We start from the raw sequence: 22,159 nt of genomic DNA, 5'->3' as shown, positions 1-22,159 counted from the left end.
TTAAAATCTAAAAGAAGAAAAAAAAGCACTTTGTCATTTGAATTGTTAAAAATATTCAGAAAAATACCACAAATAACTTTTTGTTCAGCTGTTGCTATTGGCTGGTGGATCCAAAGGAGATATCTGGATTGTATGCATCATCTGTGAAAAATAAATCTCATCAATCACACAGGCTTTCTCGTATTGAAGTAAAGTGCCAACCCACAGAAAAAAGGGGGGCAAATTATAAATTTAGCGAAATTCAAGGGAGGGAAGAATAGAAGAAAGATGAAAAAATAACTATAAGATGGAATGATAATTGAAAACCAAACCAACTTTGCTTTTGCTTGCATTATCCTCTGGCCCTCAACAATCAACAGGGAGAAACAGACATAAGGGAGCAGCTGCCTTTGTCTTGTTATGCAACTTTCTGATTAATCTCTCTGTTTTTTTCTTGCTTATTTTCAACTTTGCTTTTAATATTTCTATATCCACCACATGAGTTACATGTATGAATCCTAATTATGTCAAGAATCTATCTGTATTTGGCAAGCGTGTAGTCGCTTTCAATCATTAAGTTTCAGAAATGTGATAATGCGCTAGCAATAAGAACAGTCAAGTATGTGCTAGATTATTCATCCACATTCAACTTGCATTCACATTACAACATTACTGATGATTTCTTTCAGCAATAAGAAGGTTCACTATTATCCATTAGTGCTAAGTAAAGAAGGTGGCAACAAGTTTGAAATGGAATCGAGTGTAGCACCTTCTATCTTTTCTATAATCCTTCTGGTTACTAACATTTTTGGATTACAAATGCTCTATTCTTGGTTACGCAATGTATGATGGGTCCTAGCAAGAATGGCTATGTGATGCTCTCAGAAGTCGAATGATTTCTCTAGATTCCCAACCCGTAATTTCTACCGAGGGAAATGTGACTCTTCTACGTGGGAATATTGTGCTTTAGTGCTTGCATATGTAAAGAATAAAGATTATGGCAGCATTTCCTACAGAGCTCACCAATTTTTCTAGTTGCAAAATGTGTTTATAATTACATCAACAATATCAAAATTTCAAAAATGATAGGCAAGAAAATCATTTTTTCTTGCCCTGCTTTACAGTGCAAGAAGATAAAGCACATTTGGTTCCATTCAGGAGTTCAGTAACAATTCCCTAAGTCATCTTTTGAGGCATATTAGCAGATAATAATTTATTGTCAAGGTACAGAACTTGCCAGATACAAGCAATGCTATCAGCAATTTCTCAAGAAAGAATAAATTCAAAGAATATAAGCAATGAGATTTACTGACCTTCAATATCGAGTTGAAAATATGGAGAATCATCCAGCTTTTGGCAAGCCCCATCAAAGTCACATGCTTGGATAATGAATTTGAGACTATAAGTATAAGAAGGTACAGAAAGATCAGAAACATAAAAAGCTGTAACTTGTGTCACTCCAAGATAATTGTAGGCGCCTTTTACTCTTCCGCCTGGGTTTTCTTCAACTTGTTTGGTCAGTTTCAGCACGTAGATATTGTACTTTGGAAACATGAAATCACTTCCATCTTTCAATTTCCAAATGATCTTTGCGCTAACTCTTTTGGATCCCTGAGAATCGGAGGTAAGTTTGATATTTTGACCTTCAACCAGCCATAAACTGGATGGAGGCATATAAGAGTTCCCTTTGGAATTTTTAATTGCAATGTGACCAAGCACTGAAAAAAACTTTGTAGGATCACCGTCTACTTTGTGCTCTGATCTCAGTTCACCATTCTCAGGCTTCAGCTTGTAGCATACAGCATGAATCTCTGTTAATATGTGTTCCTTCATTTCAATTTGACCCTCATACACAATCCATCCTGGATCAATTTCAGGTTTTCTAATTGGATGTGCCATAATCACTTTACTGAATTTGCTGGAGAATTTGTTCATATCCCATGATGCAATAAGTATTGATGTCCTCCCATTGGTGGTAGAAAAGAAATGAAGAGAGAGTCCCAGTTGCGAATCCCCATCTGATTTCACCTGCATTATTACAGGCGTCACAGTTGAACTACATTGAAGAAGAACGAGAAATAGAGAGTGAGATATGTTACATAATCACTTATCATTTACTGTTCTAGTAAACATGTGTTCACAGGTGGAACAAGCTCTAATTTTCAGTTCCTATAAACAGAGAAAGACTCCTCTTATAAGCATGACTAGCTTTATATTCGAAAGCTCCATTTAGCTGGTGACATTCAAGGACATGAATAATGGTATACCAGAGAAACACATTATACCTGTGACATATAACCTTATTCCATGGTTTTCTAACCCACTCTTGTTTCTATAGCAACTGTAAGTTCATTTTGTTTTTCCCTGGTGTGGACAAATTGCAATTAGCTAAACAGAAAGTTGCAAGTATTTAGGAAGGCCAGTGCTAAGTTGGATACTTTCAAATTCAAATTAACATGCCTATAACATCCATGATCTGAAATTTGTAAGATGACAATTGAATTCATTAAGAGGTGGATGATACAAAATGGGTGTATTGCCATCATATACTGGTATATATAAATTAGGTGTTCTGTATCTACTTCAGACCACAAAAGAAGTAGCTTACAGAATATGTAAGGTGGAGAGGTTGATTGCCCAGAGGTAGCTCTGCCGAAAAGAGCCTGGTAGTGAAGACAGCACTATCGTCAAGGAATCCTTTAAACGTGATGCTTCCTCCCCCAGTATAAGATGCTTCTTTGACGCTACCATTTGCAAATAAATGATTAAATCAGTGCAAATAAAAAGTGCAGTATCAATGCTATTTTGGCTACATATTCTATAGCAGCATATTAGATCCATAATGTCGATACATACTAACAGAATTCGAATATCAACATTTGAAACCTTACTCAACAAGCACTTGAATATTTTCAGGAGTTGGATCATCAACGAACTCGAGGAAAGGCTGCCAAAGAGATGGAAGTAAAAAGATAAGCAGGCAATTTGATGATTTGAGCACTCCAAGGAAGCATATTACCTTACATTTCGGTTAACATTTTACTCAATTATGTCTCTCCATCAGACACATGGTAAAGGAGAAAAAATATGAGGCATAAACATAAAAAGCTAAAATTCATAGGATGCAACTTGGAAGGATAGCTACATGGATGTCACAATACATTATTGAATGTAGCATTGTTACAAATTGCAAGCTGTAATTCAAAACTTCAGTCACCAATGTACATCTGTTTCATACCTCCTTGCTAATTTTTTTCATAATATAAAATAATATGATAATAACGGCCATGTAGTTTCCCTGCGAATGCATTAAAGCCTCCTATGCATTTAGAACTAGAGTAGGAACTAGGAATACAAATTCTGATTTCGTAATAATAAGAGGATTATACGGAGCATGCTAATAAGGTTAACTTCTCAACAAGCACAAAATATATACAAAACAAACTTCCATGGATTCACTTTTGAACGATAGGGATATCTCCAGAAAATAGTAATTTCGAAATCACAGAGAACTGCATTGTGAAAAGGCATCAGAAAGGGGTTTTTTTTTTCCTTCTCTTCTTCCACAATAGAAAACTAGCTAGAGCCCATAAGTTACAAAAATAGGAAAAGAAAACATAGAAGTAAATGTAGAAAAATGACAGTTCTTTTGGTGAAAACCTGAAACCCTTGGCAAGACATGTTGTTCCAAGAAGCTTCTGTTACTTGTTGTCCCTCAACTGAAATATGATATCCATGACCCTGAAGAACATCAAATCTGCTCAGTAATTGTACTGATACATGCAGGAAGCATAAGGACAAGTGGACAACTCAGCTACTTTCCTACAGCCTCCAATTATTTGACTGTTATCTACTTTTGACAATTTAAAAGGAAAAAAAAAAACTATCTTAAACTCCAATGGAGTAAACCAACTGTTGCTTAAATTAAGATCTGATAAGTGATTAGGTTCAAAGATTTAGGGAAAAAAAATCAAGTCTTGCTTTGACCAGATAAGTTCTCTCCAATCAGTCCAATGTAGCCTTGTAGGAAATAAAAAAGAGAGAGAAAATATTTATTATTTTCAATCAAAATAAATAAAAAAAAATCAAGAACAAACCTTTAAAATGAAGAAGAAAACATGATAAACCCAGAAAATTAAAAATAAACATGACACGTTCTCTAGAATTTTCCTCCATAAATAAAAAAGTACACATTCTCTAGAATATTCTTCCACAAATCCAAATGTAGAAGCAGCAGTGGATGGCAACGGCAGTGACATAAAGAAATTCTTGGTTGTTTGTCCTCTCAGGCTCTCACACGCTCACATCTCCAAATCGCCCCTCAAGCTCACATCTTGATAATCCTGCCTTATAATTCACTAGCCTTTGATTTGCCTTTATGCCTGCTTCACTTTCATCTTCATCCCCTCTCCAGATGTAGCATCACCTTGACGGTAGCTTAATCAATGGGTACTGGCTGTAGTGGCTAAAGGGTTTCAAACTTTGAATCACCAAACAGGTTTGCGCATCAGAAGTCTCCTTCTCATGCTCCACCGATCTTGCAGCCGAAGGAATTTGTAGCTCCTATCCAATGAAAATGGACGAGTGATGGCTTCTTTGATGAGCACTTCTGATATTTCTAGCTATGCTTGTGGATATGTTGTGATGAGTAGTTGTGTGTAAAAATCAGTTTTCATTTGCAAATTACATTCTCATTTCTTTGTTATTATGAGATTGTTTGTGTAGTTGCAGATTTGACTAGTTGCAAGTTGCAATTAGGGATTGAAATTGAGTTGAATTTTTTCTGGGTTTGTTATTGATGGTTTGATTGTGTGCAGTTGCCTACTGTTCTTATTTTAGTTGCAAACCACCTTCTTCAAATTTGGTAGATGTTCACGTTTTGTTCTTTTTTTTTTGGGTTGTCATGTTCTATTCTTAGTTTTCTTCTAGATTTTTTAATTTTGATTAAAAATAATGAATAATTTTAAGTATTTCAAAATATCAAAAATTAACATTCTAGTATTAAAAATAAGAGAATCTTTTTTTTTCAAAAATTGAGTAAATTTGGACATTTAGAGAAAGTTATGGGTAAATTGGGCCAATAACATAATTTTATGCAAAATTGGATATTACTGTAAAGTTTAGGGGAAAAAATAAGAATTAATCTGCACTATAAATATTCGGTTGATGTTATAGTCACAATTTCACATGAATTATAATTGAAATTCATATATTGGTCAGTCTCAGATATCAAATTGGTGAGGTCACTTGAAAACAGAAAAAATTTATTGGAAGAAACTAAATACCAACACCAGCTTTTTCTCACAGAAGGATAGTAGCCAACAAATAACATAAATTTCTTCCGCTAAGTTTGAAAGATGAATTCAAGAAAGCTTCTATAAGTTCTTTGGGAAAAGTGTAGCAAACTGGAAATACATCTCTTCATTTATCCATGTTGATTTCTGATACCTGATCAAAATTTGAATAAAATGGTAGTGTTTTGGGATAATTGTTAGCTATTCCCCATGATTTTTCTACAAGTGTCCACCAACTGCAAAAAATGAAGTACACGGCAAGAAAACTCAGTGAAGAAAACTCTCCAACTTTTATGGTACTACAGAAACCAAAAACAAAATCCACAAATAAGTACAATTCAAAACTTTGAAAGAAAATTGTCAAGTCTTTAAGCTTAACTGAAAAAGCTTTTACAAGTCAAGAAGGGAATTAACACTTCAAGGATTTTTAACGAATATATAGATAACCTAAAAGGCTTTTAATCTTAGTGCCACAGAGAAAAAAATGTGAAGTCATATAATTAGAAATCTTGGAAACAACATTATCACATCTGCAATAAATTATGCTTTGTTTACAGCCTCTTTATAACATAATTGACCATATCTCACAGAGACGGTGGTTCTACAGAGAGTAGGGGTACAGAGCATCTAGAAAGGGCACCTAGCCAAACAAAGCAGTAATTATAGCTGCTCTCCTATTCTATGGTAATGCAACCAAATCAGAGGCTGTCTCAAAACAATGAGCAGTAGAAAATTACAACAGTATCTGTTAATATTGAAAAAGGCATTGCCATTGAAGCAAAGGGAAACTTATGATATCCATGTAATAATAAAAAGTGACAGCTGAATTACCGATTTTGAGCAGTCTGAAAATCCGGCGGTTGTTTAGTCTGGTAGACCCACCCAGGAGCAAAGATGGCAGCTGACACATTATCATTCTTTAGCACCTCAAGTGCAACATTTGTCTGATGTCCAAACAGTTACTACAATTATTAAAAGGAGAAGGAAGAAAAGTTGTTCCATTGCTAGCATTTGAATATATGAATGTAACAAAGGTAAACAGTAAACTTTATCCATAATTTGGCACAAGAAGTGCTTAAATCAACAACAAAATGTCATGTCCCTAATGAGAAAGTACTTCTCGGTTATGAACTTCAAATATATTATTATTGTACAATATCATTGCTCACATCATTGCACAATATATTATGGTACAACAACAACAAAATGTCATGTCCCCTATTCATTACTCATAGCATTGTACAATATATTATTGCCATAATTGCTGTTGAAACAAAGGAATGAAGGCAAATTTGGCCCATGAACTATCTAGTGATGTTCAAGACTAAGTCAATCCAAAATTATAATTTGGGTAAACAAGTCTTCTAAATATGATGGTAAAAGGAGCCTTGAAGGTGATTGTGATGCAGGACCAATTGGCAACATTAATGCTTTCAAACTAAATTGGACATCACACAATAGTTAATGGCTATTTCGGCCTTTATTTTGTTCAAATATATGACACTAATGGTTCAACACAATAAAGAAGTGGTAATTTTGTCTTTATAGTGCATAGCAAGACCCTTGTCACCAGGGACCATATAGAATGAAAACTATTACCATTTATCACTGTAATTGTCAAAAGGTTGTGTACAAACTCCAAAAATACCATTAGTAAGCAGAATAAATTCCCATTGAAATGCCGAGGGTGTCACCAACTGTTTCAAAGGAAGATAAATGATACCAGGTCCCAGTGACCCCAATTGGTTGGGCTACACAGTATCCAAGGGAGGATGAAATAAATATTCTCACATAGCAGCCATCTTGAATTATGCCCTTCTCTGCATGTAGCATTCAACACCAACAGATGATCCTCAAGAATTTCTCAGCAACTGCCAGGTGGTTGCTTTACAAGGTGATTCAAAACGACCAGGGATTAGGAGAATGTTCAAAGAGTTCCCACTTCTGAGGGCTCGAAAAAAAATCAGGTTCTGCTGGAAAATCCGATGAAGGTCCTACTAGAAGCCTAATTTAAAGCCTCACCCTCGGCACTACTAAACACAGACAAAAAGTCATAGTACCCAGAAGAAATGAAGGAAGCACTATCCAGACAGCCCATGCAAGTGTAACACGACTAACACTACAGATCACACCCATTTCAGGAAATAACTATGTTTCAATTCCAAATTTCTATGTGCTAAAAAGTTTCGTGTCTTATAAGTTCTAATGTTTACGCCACTATAACACTCCTAATGCATATCGTTAAGTAACATATTTCCCCCAATTCTTCAGTGAGCAAACATAGATATGATGCCTGATGCAGTTTAGTTTGCCCCAAACGCAGAAATTACTTCTCAAGTGATGACCAGATTTTTGTTTCTTTATAAGAAGACATCATGAGCACTAGCATGCATCCTTTTGGGGGGTGGGCAGAGGCAAATTTGTGTTCAAAATTCTGATCAGGGTGATGAAAATCAACATGGACCTATTGATATAGAGCTTACAAGGTCACAACAATAAAGGTTAACAAAGCAAATATGTTTTTTTCTTTTTGGGTTTTGTGGGGGGTGGGGAGGGAGAGGTTATGCATGACAAATTTGTGCGCAAAATTGCGATCATGGTGACGAAAACTAACCAATACATATATAGCTCATAAGCTACAACAATAAAGACTAACAACCAAACATGACGCAAGAGACACATACATGCCATTGTCCACCGCCATAAGTATTCCTTCCAAATACATCTATTCCCATGTAGACATCAAACTTTCTGTCACCAGCAACAGCAGCTGAAAGTTTTGGATAGTTTTTCTGAACATAAATTTAATAGACTGGCTTATCTGAAGAAAAAAATCAACTTTTACATGGAAGAAAATTAAGAAAAAGAGAAGCCAGTACCTTCCATGTGTAGTTTAAAAATATGCCATCACATCTATCAAAGAAAGGTTTGTTTTTTTCATTTAGTTGGTCTTGCCACTTAAGCTTTCCATCTATTGTAATAGCATCATACCTACAAAGTGATAGTAATCGTGACAGTAATTATTCCAATATAATCTCAGTATGCAAAATTGTGGTACTTCAGACACTCACCAAATTACTAAAGATCCAGGCGATGAGCTATGCATAGTCTGGGTTAGATGATGGACAAATTCCTTTAGATTAGGAATTTGCTCAACTTCCAAATTAATCTCCATATTTATCTACAAAAAAAGGTGATTCCTTAAGCATGTGCAATAGATACCATACTTGCATAAACCACAGAAATAGAAAGAACACATCTCACATCCCTTTCCATGGATTTAAATCGCGGTTGTGGCTGAGTTCATGGTCACAGTCACAACATAAATAGGCCTGTAACGGCCCTAACGTAATAGTAACGGTCTATCGCTACATAAATTTTAAAAAAAAATTGCAAATCTCATGAAATGAAGAGATGTTTAAATATATGAGTAATAAACATTAATACATCAAATAAAGACATTCAATCCATCATCGTCAGACATCTTCCACAACAATTAATTTATAGCTAAAAATAACAAAATGGATAATAAAGATAGTAAAGAATAATTCTTCATACTCTAAATTTGACAAAAAAAAATTGGCATCCGACATTAATTTTCTTTAATAAATAAGTAGAAAATGCCAAAAACAAAGATAAATAACTCAAATTTTATAAGGTAAGATGCGTAGAATTAAAAAGATAGTTGATGATTTAAGCTTAAGAGAAAAGAAGCAAGACATTTATAGATAAAAATAGTTAGCTTTTGATGGAGATTTAAGAAAAGTGAGATACAAAAGTATAGAACTTCCCAATCTATATGAAACAAAATGAGTTGTTGCCCTATATGGCCTAGAAAAAGTTTAGGTAATAGACCATTACCATTATTTAATGGTAAATAGTCGCATGTAATATAATGGTCATAACGGCCATTACAAGAATAAAAATTTCTCATTTAAAGGAATAACAGTAAAGGGAGGGTTAAAAACCAATATTTAACATGTCCCTTCCACTTTTCCTCGGGAAAAGCTTGCAAGAGGCAGCCAGCCATAAATACTTATTCTATCATTTCTTCTTTTGCAATTATCAGTGTCAGAATTCAAAGGAAGTGAAACATTAATGTTGTCAAAGAAGGAAAAAAAAATAAAGTACTCAGTACCAATTGCCATTATTACCTTCTACAAAAGAATTTTTCTTTTTATTTAAATACATCTTCTTCTTCTTTCTTTCCTGTTATTATCTTAGCCATCTAATTGCTAAACATAAAGCATAATGCCACAAAAGCATACATGCAGCCAAAACCCGTTTAGCTTGGACTAGTCTTAATTGAGGGAATTTTCTTAGTCTGTTACTTTAATCTCTCTTTCCTCAGGGGTGTTTTCAAGTGGTTTGATTATTAAAAATTCAACAACAAATACCATAAAGAGTGCAATAGTTTATTAATATTTGTGCACTACATGTGCATGATTGTGAAAATTATCTAAAAATTGCATTGTGAAATGAATTATCAGTGTCCTAGAAATGACACTCTCACTATTCAAGATAAGTCATTCAAAATGAAATTCCCATAAAACTTATTGAAGCACTTCTCAAATGTAAACTCAGACTAGAAGTATTAGGACGTAAGATTAGCAAAACTACATACCAGCCAGCCATCAAAGCCCAAAGCAACAGCAAGCTCAGCCAAACGCTCAGCATACTTCCAAGCAGACTCCTCTGTTTCAAGCAATTTATTGCAAATACGCCTCCCTTCATCCCACTCTGTGAGAAAAGTCCCCAACACCTTACACCCATTGGTACCAGAAATGTATACATTAGATTCCTTCAATCAGAACCTAAACCGCCAGTAGCAAAAATTTCTGTTTTCCACATATAACTGCCACAATTTCCTCAAGAATTGCTCAATAATTCAAAAGCCAAACTCAAATTAAAACATTTAAACAACTACCTTAACGCCATGTCTGTGAGCTGTATTAGTCCAGCAAGGAGGAGGCAAGCTAACCAAATCATGGGAAAAGTACACAAAAACATCAATCAAATACCAATGCCAAATGGCGTAAGCTTCAGGATTGGACCCACCCTGAACCCACTTATCATCCCCATAACCTCCTTTCATATCATGGCAAACAAGGAGTTTACGCCTGTTGGGCAAAGAAAGAGCTGAGCTTGGAAGAGAAACAGAGGATTTGTTAAATGGGTAGTGAAAAGAATCAAAGTAAGCTCGAGAATCGAGCTCTTCCAAGGTCTTGATTGGGTAAGAGACAGGAACGGAAGGCTCTGATGGGTCAAACTCAGTAGGATCACCGGCGGAGGACTGTTGCTGGGTATCATTGGATTGGATCAAGGCGAGAACCGGGAAGCAATATTGGATTATCTTTAACATTAGTGTGAGGAAGTTGTAGAGAGAGAGCAAGATTTGACGGTTGATGTAGGTTCGAAGAAGAGCTATGAGCATTTGTTCGTTTCATTGAATCATAGGATATCAAAACAGACGGTGAATGAATTCTCCGCCCAGTTTCAGTTTGGCCTCCAAATTAAGGAATTAAATTTATTATTTAGTCTCGGTCAAAATTTTACTAGTTTATTCTCCATTTTAAAAAATAAATTAAAATATCTTTAAAATTTTTAAGAATTTTTTTTAAAAGCGAAAATTTTTAAAAATTTTATTAATCTGTTTTTTTTTTAATTTTAATTATTTAATGTTTTAACATTCGATTTTTATAATAAAAAAAAAGTTTTTGTTCATCAATTTTATAAAAATATTAATTAATTAATTTTTAATATTAAAAATATTAAAATTAAAAAATATAATATGAAATCTCTCACGTTTATATACACTTATTATGTTAATTTTTTTTATTATTAATTATATTTTAATTTTTTTAATTATATTACAAATTTTCATAAACTAAAAACATTATGCAAAGTAATTTTATCAAAACTTAATATTGTAATAAAGAGCAAGTGAGATCGATAATAATATTTTTACAATTCATAGAAGACATTTAATTTATATAACTTTATATGAGAATAATTTCATCATTATTAAATTAAATATTTATATATAAATTCATATCTTCATATTTATTAATTAATTATGTATAAATCTTGATATAAAATATTAAATTTAGTGATTATTAAATTATTCAGATATTTTATGTATTTATAATTATTATAATTTGTATCGATTCAAAGTTTTTAAAAAGTTTTGATTTAAATATATGTTTTTCAATGAGTTAATACTTTTCCATTTTATAATTTTTATTTATTTTATTTTTTTACACATATTAAAAATATAATTTTTTTATTAACTTTTTAATTATATCAATTTTAAAAATATTAAATTTTATTAAATATTAAAAAATATTTTAAAAAATTTATTAAAAATAAGATAAAATTAATTAGAATTATAATAATTAATTTATATATTAACTATATATAAAAAAATAGATAATAATTTTAAAATAATTTAAAAAATAACAAAAATTATAAGATAACTAATACTTTTTATTGCTTAGTAGTTAAAAATGTATTTGGTTTAATTTGTGCAAATTAATTTATAAGCTATTTAAAATTTTATAAACATTTAAAATATTAACTAATCACATATTTAATTATAATATTTACAAGTAGCTAACACATAATTAATATATTTAATAATAATTAGTTTATAAATATATTTATTATTAATATTTTACTAAAAAACTTTTATTGTACTTTAAACTATGAAAACGGCTACCGCAAACACATACTGATTTATAAAATTGAATTAATGCTCCAAATTCAATGATGAATTGGGAAGTGGGCTCTATTAAGGTCAAGATTTGGTTGGTTGAATAAATTGAAAAATGAATTTTAGAAATTTATTGAAACTGATTAAATTAGATTAGCGTAAAAACGAATCTGATTTCAACATTGCTAAAAATGAACTAAACTAAAATAATCAAAACTTGTTTAAAATTCAAAATCAAAAGAAAATAAAATTAAACTCAAATTTCCAATTGATTTGATTATAGTTTGAACTGAATAATGGTGACCCCAGGCTCCACACGTAGTTGAAAATTCAACCTTTTAGCCTTTGTCATCCTTGATCACCTTCCTCCTCCTTTCTTGGTGAAGAAAAATCATCGAAGTCAATATGAGGTCTTCGCACTCTCTTCTCGTATATATGTTCCTTAAGATGTCAACTGGGCTTTCAACATTCAAGAGGTTGCAAAACCAGTTTGCTTTTGTCTAGAGATCTCCTACTACTTTGGTACGTTTGCTTAACAATTCCAGTACTTGTATTTTGCTTGATTAATTACATTTAGGATTGGATCATGCAGAGAATTCATTTCATTTATCTTTTAGATCTCGAAAACTTCAAAATAAGGTATATTAGAAACAAAATTTTCCATTTATAATCGTGGCTTTTAGTGATACATGTCTTTTTAGTTGGAATTTGGAAATGGGCATTTGAAGGAAATGATTGATTGGAAAAATTCTGTTCAGGCTACTAATCGTACCTATTCTCTTGCTGCAATTATGTTGAACTAGCTAGTCACCCATGTCTTGGTGGAGAAGATCATCAGGAGAGGCTACAGAAAGGGAGAGATCATTCGTGGTTAATGGAGGGTTGTTGCAGGAGAAGCTAATTGCTTTGAATGATGGTAGATATAATCCCTTCCGCAGCTTCTCTATTGAAGAGCTTAGGACAGCAACAAACAACTACGATCGGAGTCGCATGTTTAGGAGCGATGGCTTTGGTAATTGGTACAAAGGTTGCATAGAAAATCGAGTTGTTTCTGTTTACCGTAGACGCAGCGGACACTACGGCGGCATTGATGAGGTTGTGAATGATATTGCAGTAGCAGCACAAGTGGGTGATCATAAAAATGTTTTAAAGTTAATAGGTTGTTGCCTGGAGAGCCCAGTTCCAATTTCAGTGTATGAATATTTGGAGAATGCAAAGATTTCAGATCAGATAGCAATTTCTGGTGAAAAAACTGGACATCTTCATGTGACATGGAAAAGCAGGTTAAAGATTGCCAGGGAGATTGCTTATGCAGTTGCATATCTTCACACTGCATTTCCTAGGCCTATTGTCCATAGACATATACATCCCTCTAGTATATTCTTAGATGAGCATAATAATGCCAAATTGTTCGATTTCTCATTATCCATTTCCATCCATGAGAATGAAACATTAATGACAGAGAGAATATCTGGGACTTTTGGCTATATGAGCCCCGAATATGAAATGCATGGTGAGGTAACAGAGAAAATTGATGTATACAGCTTTGGCGCACTTCTTCTTCTGTTTCTAACAGGTCGACATCCTCGTGAATTGATAAATGTTGAGATATATCCTGATCCTCAAATAAAGAGTTTCGTAAAACATTATGCTGTATGTCACAGCATGGATGAAATCATGGACCACAGGTTTCTGGCTGAGGAGGGAGGGATTAATGAGCGACAACAAGGGAAAACTGTGATGGAACTAGTCCTCAAATGCCTAGAGACGGCTAAAGAACAAAGACCGACAATGGTAGAAGTTACAAAACAACTTATACAGATTGAGAGGTTTGTCAACTGTTTCCTTAATATTGCCAGGACTTTCTTGCGTAGTTCCTTTTCAAGAAACATTGATGACATTAAAACAACTTTTTTATTTAGTTATTTTTATTTTTGGGTTTATTGGATGAGACATTCTTTTACCTTGTGCTGCATTTCTGTCTATCCAATCATTCATTCAGTTGTTTGGTGTACAGGGCCTTAACAACAGTTGGAGAAGAAGACATGTCAGGGAAGATGTTCATGGAAGAGTTTATTGCGTCATGTGATCCTCATCTCAGAGTTTCTCTCATTAGTTTCTCTGCTGAAGAGATTCGAAAGGCTACAGATGACTATAATCCTACGCACATTTTGGGCTGCAATAAACTTGGAATATGGTACAAAGGTCATATGGGCAACCTAATTATCTCTGTCTGTAAAATTTGTAAAGTGAATTGGCATGAGCATGTGAAGAATGAATTTAGAATTGCCATTCAGTTGAGTGCTCGTAAGCATGTGTTGAAGCTGTTAGGATACTGCCTTGAGACCCAAGTTCCAACTTTAGCGTATGAATCTGCAGAAGCACTCCCCCAATATTTTCATACCGAGCAGTCCATGCCTTTGCGGAGGAGTTTAAGAATTGCAAGGAAAATAGCCAAGGAAGTTGCATATTTGCACACTGCTTTCCCTCTACCGTTGATCCATGGGAACATAGCATTTGCAAATGTTTTCTTGGACAAGAATGAAGTTCCAAAACTTTGCAATTTCTCTCAATCCATATCAATCCACCAAGGTGAAACACTCACAGTGGATCTTGTTGATGCTACAAACAGATATATGCCTCCGGAATATTTAAAAGGAGGTGTACTAACAGAGAAAGTTGACGTATACAGCTTTGGTATGCTTTTAGTTCAGATTTTAGTGGAGAGGACATGGCCTTATTATTATCATTATGACAACTCCATTGCAAATATAAACGAACATGAAGTTTTGGACTATGTAATGAAATACAGGAGAGGAGAAGATCTTGGTGAGCAGAAACTGGAAGCCGTGGTAAAGTTAGCTTATAGATGCAAGGCTGTTGAGAAGGATGAAAGGCCAACAATGACAGAAGTTGCAAGAGAACTCAAACAGTTATGATATGGACCAACTAGCTTTCAACTATTCGGCAGATTTGAACCGAACCTAATAATTTTTACTGTCGATATCTAATAGAGATTCGGAAAAGAAATTTCGAGACGCAAGACTTTTAAAAATGTGACAAAAGTCGTAAACCTGTCACAAAATTCGATATGAAAATTCGATATGAAAATTCTATCATTTAGTGGTCAATTTTATATTTTAATTATTTTTTTGAATATTTTCATAATTTTACTTATTAAAATTTTATTTTTATTATAAATAGCCTCATTTAACTATTTAAAATTCAAATTTTCTTTGAGAAATTTCAATAAGATTTTTAGTTTTCTAACCTATCTTTTTTCTTATTTTGTCTTAACCAAATAATATTGATTAAAACTGCTGACGGAATCTAAATAGTCCTATATTAAGTTAGAGGTTGTTGATTGCTGCTAACCGATAGTTAATAGTGTGTTTGATGTGTAAAATAAATGATAAGGGTATGTATGGATTTATTTTTTAATGATATATATATATATATATATATATATATATATATATATATATATATATATATATATATATATATATATATATATATATATATATATATATAATTATTAATTTATTATATAATATATAATAATTAAAATATAATTTTGAAAATACATTTTTTTATGGACATAAGTATTATTTGTCCTATGATAAATATTATGATTAATTTAATTATTGTTTATAATATTTTTATACTTATTTAATGTGTTTTATATTTTAAAATAATTTATTGATATAAACTTTTAATTTTTTTTATAAAAATTATAATTTTAAAATGTGTAATATAGTTTAAATGAAAAGTAAAATTGAATCGGGTTGTATATCAGCTCCAATTAAGCAAAGGGGAAGAGATTTCTTAAAGATTTGAAAATTTCTTTTTAGTTCATGTTCATAGTGGACAAAGAGAGTGTATGAAGCAATCAAACAAGCATCAAGCTCCAAAACGTTACAATTTCACAAAATCTCTTGCATTTACATTTTCACACTACTATAGTTTAAAACCCATAAAATCATGCCCAGTACAACTAAAGACATCAACAGCAACCAACTTAAACCTCTTTCTTTGGTATAGATTTGTGCATCTATTTTGCCAAATCTTCGTAGCATGTCGACGATCACATATCTCGTACGTTCTCGAAGAGGACGATCATACATGAAGTCCCCCCACATTCTAGGTGTCTGCATGCAGATAAACAATCCCAAGTCTTGACAAGCTTTTCTAGTAAAACAAAAAAATCATCAAAATTGCACAAAAAAATGGAATAATATTATACCCCATAATGCTTGCTGTTTATGTACAATCTTCTCCCCGGATTTGCACCAGTCCTTGATGAGGCCATCTCTTCATAATTGCAGATGGGAATGGTGACCTGATGAGATGCTGTTGCCATAGCATGGAGGTCAGTTTGGGCGCAGGGAAATACTTGCATGGACCCCCAGACCAAGACACAAACAAGCGAGTCTTTCGTGAAAAAAAAAAAAAAAAAAAAAAAAAAAAAAAAAAAAAAAAAAAAAAAAAAAAAAAACAAGATGGTATCCATTTATCTCTGGATCCATGGTGTATTGGGTCCTCCTAGAATTGTCCAGTCATGGTGTTAGCAAACAAAGTGTCTCATCTCAAGGTTTTTGAATTTTTTTTCCAATTTGGCTCCCCCATATTTGATTTTTTATTTTTTATAGACGTGTTCTTTTTCTTTTATTTGCAATTTGATTTCCTTTTTTAATTTTTTTTTATCTCATTAAAATTAAATGTCACCATCCAAGTTGGTTAAGGGTTGCTTACCTTCAACATCCAATTGATAATAAGGAGAGTCATCAAGTTTCTGGCAAGCCCCATCAACTCCACACACTTGTACAATGAACTTGAGACTGGTAATGTTTGAAGGAATGGCAAGATCATAAACATAGAAAGCTTCAACATATGCTACTCCAATATACTCCTGAATATCTTCAACTCTTCCACCTGAATTTCCAGTAGCAGTTTTCGCCAGCTTCTCAACATAAATATTGTACTTGGAAGATTGAAACTTGCTTCCATCCTTTAACTTCCAAGTGATTTTAACACTAAGTTTCTTCGAACCCTGCGAACCTGAACTCAACTTAATATACTGACCCTCAACTAGCCATGAACTAGATGGAGGAAAAACCGGATTTTCTTTTGAAGTCTTGATTGTGATATGACCAAGCACTGCAAAATACTCTGATGAAACCTGAGCTGATGTATCGTTATTGATGTTGTGCTGACTTCCTCCGCAGGTTTGATCATCGGGTATGGATCCACAAAATAGGAGAACACCGGGTGGTTTGTTGTTGATAACCTCTTCGGTAGTCAAGTCAATAGATGATTTATAGAAAACCTCTGATTCATCTGACTTGTGTTCTAATCTTAGCTTGCGAATTTCAGGTTTGGGCCTGTAACATACAGCATGGATTTCTGTCAAAGTGTATCCATTCATTTGAATGCTACTCTCCTGTATGACCCATCCTGGAGCCATTTCTTGTGTGTTAACCATATGAGGTACTATCACTTTGCTGAACTTGTTTGATAATTGGTTAGCTTCCCATGGTGCAATGAGGACTAATGTTCTTTCATCCAGGTTGGAAGAGAACTGAAGAGATAGGCCAAGCATAGAGCCTACATCTGATTTTACCTGCATTATAATACTATTGCGTTTTAGGGTTTAGAGGGCTTATTTTAGCAGCGGTTATGAAACTATTGTTTTAATATTATTAAAACGACAATTTGGCAATAATGTAAAATTATTACGTAGAAAGTTCATTTTTTTACTATATAATAATACACTTTAATAAAAAAATTTATTTTATATTTAAAAAAATTATAATTTTTGCTATACTTTTTCATTTATTACTAAGAAGATAAATGAATCGTTGTCTTATACTCAATAATAAAAGTAAATATAGCAGATCGTAAACTATTGTTATTGATTTATGAATATATTTAAAGTATATAAAATAATAATTTACTATCAGTGTATGCCTTAGATCTATTTTTATAGTAGTCCAAGTACAGGTGTTTATGTAAGGCTGTGACTTATCATTGCTACAGTTATCTCCAAATTGGGAGGTTTCAATTTTGAACTCTAGTTGAAGCCTAATCAATGAAAGAAACAAAAAAGAAAAGAAAAGAAAAAGGAGCAGCTTACAGAATATGTCAAGTGGAGAGGCAATTCACCCAGAAGCAGATTTCCCTGAAATAGTCTTGCTGTAAAATCATTGTTGTCTTTCAGAGTTCCTTTAAATGTGATGTTTACTCCTCCGCTATAAGATTCTTCCTTAAAGCTACAATTTGCAGACATATCATACATGTTTGATTCAGACAATTGTATTCCTCCCATAAAACTATGATACAGAAATTTAGTATTCTACAAAACTGAAATATCAAGGTTTATCAAACTGGAAATGGCTTTGTATTATTGTATAGAATGCCATACTTCAAATGAACAGAAGATTCATATCACAGCTACACTTACTCGACAAGAACTTGAATGGAATCTGGAGTTGGATTGTCTTTATATTCAAGGAAAGGCTGCCACAAGCACAAATTCTAATAAAAGAAAGAAGATGGTCTTGAAAATTTGGCTAATTATGGCATGCTAACTGAAAACAAGGAAAGCAAACTTTTGCCTGCATTATCATCAAAATGCACACAAGTTGACAGGCGAAAAATTAATTCAACATGATGACAGGTCTAATTTGAGCAAACCTGAAAGCCTTGGGAAGATATATTATTCCAAGGAGAATTTGAGACTTGAACTCCTTCAACTGAAATATGATATCCACGACCCTGAATAACAAAATTTGAGCATCCTCTAATAACAATTTATAATTTTTTCATATATATGATAATTTTTTTAAAGTAGAATAAGAAAGTAAAGAGAATAGTTTCCACCTGATCAAAGTTTGAGTAGAATGGAAGTGAATTAGGATAAAATTTTACTACTCCCCATGATTTTTTAACAAGGCTCCACCATCTGCAGACATTGAAGCAAACGATGAAGTTCCACTAACAATTGATTTAACATTTATAGAACACTGCTTAAACAATGAAAATTTCTATAATGATCTGGGAAAGATGAATAGTTTTGATAATGAGTACTGAACAAGTTGAGTTTAACTAGCTTCTGTCTGAAGAAGTATAATGTATCTTACTAAAAAATTTTGCAGAAAGAGAGAAATGCATTACTTATTTTGAGCAGTTTGGAAATCAGGTGGTTGCTTGGTCTCATAGACCCATCCAGGGGCAAATAACACAGCTGATACATCATCTTTCTTACACACGTCGAGTGCAGTGTTCGTCTGGAGTTCAAATAATCATTGAAGAACAGATGTAATTTTATTTTTGAAAACTATATTCTAAACAGGATAAATGTAATAAAATCATATTATAGATAAGATATTTAATGTATCACTAACATTCCATTGTCCACCACCATAAGTGCCTCTTCCAAATACATCTATTCCCATGTAGACATCAAATTTTCTATCACCAGCAACAGCTGCCGAGAGTTTCGGATAGTCTTCCTGCAGGGAGAACAAGAGAATTTATATGCCAGAAGAATGAAACCATGAAATCAATTTTCATATGGGAGAAGAAAAAAAAAGAATAGAATATAATACCTCCCACCCATAGTTTGCAAATATCCCATCACAGATATCAAAGAAAGGTTTATTCTTTTCATTCAGCTGATTTTGATATAAGAGTTCTCCTGTGATTGTGACACTGTCATACCTGCAGATTACGACGATAAAAAAAAGTTAAAACTAAAGAGGGAGAAATACTATCAGGTCCCTAAATTTTTAGACAATTCGCTAATTCATCCTCATTTCAAAAACACTCAATTAAAACGTCCATATATTTTACAAAATTAAACTTTTTAGTCGTTCTATAAAAAGAATGTTGATTAACTTATTTCAGTGTTGGGTAGGGTGACTAAATAGTATGGATATTTAAAATTACAGTAACTAAATAATATAAATAATTCAAGACAACTAATGTTTTTTTTTTAATAGAATGACTAAAAAGTTGGATTTTTCACAATATATAGTGATGACATAATCGAGTGATTTTGAAATAAGGATGAATTATTCAATTTAAGTTAGGAACTTGATAGTAATTTAGCCAACTAAAGATGGTTTATCAAGATGAATGCACTAAGGTAACTAAATCATGTATTGTTGAATGTTTGAGAAGACTCTTGAGGCACTCACCATATTACCAGAGATCCAGGCACCGAGGAGTGCATAATCTGAGTTAGATGGCTGACAAATTCTTTCAAATTAGGAATCTGTGCTGCATCTAAGCTAACCTCTATATTCATCTGGAGTAGCAGTTAGAAATCCAGGTCAATCATAGAATATGAATGCAATTAGCAGAGTCTTACTAACATAATTTAGAAGGAAATGGTTCCTTTGAAACCAACTCATTTCCACTCTTAATCCCCTTGTTTAGAATGAAAGATTTCACAAGAATTTAATTCAATTCGTTTCTTTTCTATTTCATTCTTAAAGAATATGAAATCATGTATGATTTTGTGAGAATCCATTTGAATTTTTTTCTTGCTAAATGAATCATGCCAAATGGAGGGAATATGTTCATAATCACTCAATATTCTGATATCTCTGAGATTGAAATGCTTGCATTATTCATAAATTATATACCAGCCATCCATCAAAGCCCAAAACAGCAGCAAGTTCTGCCAACCTCTCAGCATACAATTGAGCAGATTCTTTAGTTGCAAGCAATTTATTACAAGTCTCTATCCCATCAGATCCTTCTGTGATGAAAGTTCCCAACACCTTGAGATTCCAATGGCACAAACAAAAATGTCAAAAGGATTGAACTTTAAAATCATTTTGTAGATTTCCTTTTTTTATATATCTAATGCTAATTAGTCTCTATAAAAACTCATTCCATCTTTTCTCTTTTGGTTCTTGGAAAATTCATGAAGGCGAGGGGAATGCCGGATTTGAACCTAATGGCAAAAAAATATAGTGCTCACACGTAATTTCAAATTAAAAAAAAAATTATCTAAAGCATGGTGGGTGGGATCTATATATTAATACGAAATTCTATTTTTCTATTGGTTGGGCGTACAAATCAATTTGTACATCTGAATGCAAGAATTTTTCGGCAGAAAGATATACATAAAAATACCTTAACCCCATGTCTATGAGCTGTGTTAGTCCAGCAAGGAGGAGGCAACGTGACCAAATTATGAGAAAAGTAGACGAAAATATCAATCAAATACCAATGCCAAATTGCATAAGCACTCTCATTATTCCCTCCTTGGACCCATTTATCATCCACATAACCACCTTGCATATCATGGCACACAAGAATTCTAGGCCTGTTATCCAAAACAGAGCTTTTAAGAGGAACAGAGGACTTGTTAAAAGGGTAGTGAAAAGACTTGAAGTAAGCTCGAGACTCGAGTTCCTCAAGGGTTTTCAAGGGGTAAGAGATGGGAATAGAGGGCTGTAATGGATCAAATGGAGGAGGGTCCATTGCAGATGATATCATGAGAAATAAACAAATGGGTTATAACCTGTGGAAATTACAAGGGGATATATATATATAAGGAGAGAAGTAGCTGTGAACATTGATAATAGTGATTCTACTATGGCAGTTTGATAGTGAAATTGGAAGATGAGACAAAGGTGAATGCTGTTTTTGTCTGCATATTTGTTTTGGTCTGTTTGGTTATCTGCAATGAATGTTCAGTGAGAAACACCAACAAACAGATGATAAACTTGGAAAATCCTAAGGTTTAATTTTCTTGTCATCACCCAGATTGCAAGGCAGAGACTTTTAAGAGAACTCTCTTGGAGTCAAAAGTGTTGTTGGGACATTAATTGCTTATTTTTGGCCCAATTCTTGAATGGTAGTTTTTATCAATCACTATCTTACTGACTATTCTTGTAAGAGGATACAAATTTTCTTGTTATATTAATTGTTGACTTGACACTAAGTGCAGATTCTTGGCTTTTGCTGCGAGTGTTTAAGACTCAAGACTTATAGACTTGCAGAGTTCTTTATTATAAAGACTTGGACCTTTATGCACTATGGAGATTGATTTGATCATGAATTATGATCAAGGCTGTTAACAGTGAGTACAGAAAATATAGATTTGAGGCGTGTGAGTAAGAACATTTTCTTTCGGAAATTAATCGCCTTCGTCATG

The 22,159-nt window shown here is 33.1% G+C and overlaps 3 protein-coding genes across 8 annotated transcripts; 1 reads left to right on the top strand and 2 right to left on the bottom strand.

The window, feature by feature from the left end:
* Positions 1 to 8: 8 nt before the first annotated feature.
* On the bottom strand, positions 9 to 10,779 carry LOC110624809 (cytosolic endo-beta-N-acetylglucosaminidase 1). 2 transcript variants are annotated; one of them, XM_021770141.2, is made up of 12 exons: positions 10,201 to 10,779; positions 9,898 to 10,035; positions 8,345 to 8,454; positions 8,153 to 8,264; positions 7,958 to 8,065; positions 6,105 to 6,217; positions 5,428 to 5,509; positions 3,640 to 3,720; positions 2,871 to 2,926; positions 2,588 to 2,723; positions 1,293 to 2,007; positions 9 to 141 (listed from the first exon to the last, which is right to left on the bottom strand). In XM_021770141.2, exons 1-12 carry the CDS (start codon positions 10,705 to 10,707, stop codon positions 95 to 97), a joined length of 2,205 nt encoding a protein of 734 aa, XP_021625833.1. In that variant the 5' UTR covers positions 10,708 to 10,779; the 3' UTR covers positions 9 to 94. The 2 variants fall into 2 exon arrangements, with proteins under 2 accessions (XP_021625833.1, XP_021625834.1); XM_021770142.2 differs by lacking the exon at positions 7,958 to 8,065.
* Positions 10,780 to 12,299: 1,520 nt separating this feature from the next.
* On the top strand, positions 12,300 to 15,192 carry LOC110624045 (serine/threonine-protein kinase ZRK1). 4 transcript variants are annotated; one of them, XM_021769103.2, is made up of 3 exons: positions 12,300 to 12,507; positions 12,793 to 13,814; positions 14,003 to 15,192. In XM_021769103.2, exons 2-3 carry the CDS (start codon positions 12,799 to 12,801, stop codon positions 14,922 to 14,924), a joined length of 1,938 nt encoding a protein of 645 aa, XP_021624795.1. In that variant the 5' UTR covers positions 12,300 to 12,507; positions 12,793 to 12,798; the 3' UTR covers positions 14,925 to 15,192. The 4 variants fall into 4 exon arrangements, with proteins under 4 accessions (XP_021624795.1, XP_021624793.1, XP_021624791.1 ...); XM_021769101.2 differs by having other exon boundaries at positions 12,789 to 13,814; XM_021769099.2 differs by having other exon boundaries at positions 12,744 to 13,814; positions 14,003 to 15,191.
* A 592-nt stretch (positions 15,193 to 15,784) lies between these two features.
* Positions 15,785 to 21,737, bottom strand: LOC110624701 (cytosolic endo-beta-N-acetylglucosaminidase 1). Of its 2 annotated transcripts, none has more exons than XM_043961156.1 (13): positions 21,133 to 21,737; positions 20,637 to 20,774; positions 20,187 to 20,296; positions 19,596 to 19,707; positions 19,392 to 19,499; positions 19,162 to 19,274; positions 18,868 to 18,949; positions 18,682 to 18,762; positions 18,449 to 18,522; positions 18,122 to 18,257; positions 16,741 to 17,608; positions 16,232 to 16,338; positions 15,785 to 16,136 (listed from the first exon to the last, which is right to left on the bottom strand). In XM_043961156.1, exons 1-13 carry the CDS (start codon positions 21,496 to 21,498, stop codon positions 15,930 to 15,932), a joined length of 2,502 nt encoding a protein of 833 aa, XP_043817091.1. In that variant the 5' UTR covers positions 21,499 to 21,737; the 3' UTR covers positions 15,785 to 15,929. The 2 variants fall into 2 exon arrangements, with proteins under 2 accessions (XP_043817091.1, XP_043817092.1); XM_043961157.1 differs by having other exon boundaries at positions 18,449 to 18,504.
* Positions 21,738 to 22,159: the final 422 nt, after the last annotated feature.

This window comes from Manihot esculenta, chromosome 10 (genome assembly GCF_001659605.2).
Source record: "Manihot esculenta cultivar AM560-2 chromosome 10, M.esculenta_v8, whole genome shotgun sequence".
Taxonomy (NCBI): domain Eukaryota; kingdom Viridiplantae; phylum Streptophyta; class Magnoliopsida; order Malpighiales; family Euphorbiaceae; genus Manihot; species Manihot esculenta.
Note: the sequence above shows the minus strand (reverse complement) of the source record. Positions and strands in the feature narration are given on the sequence as shown.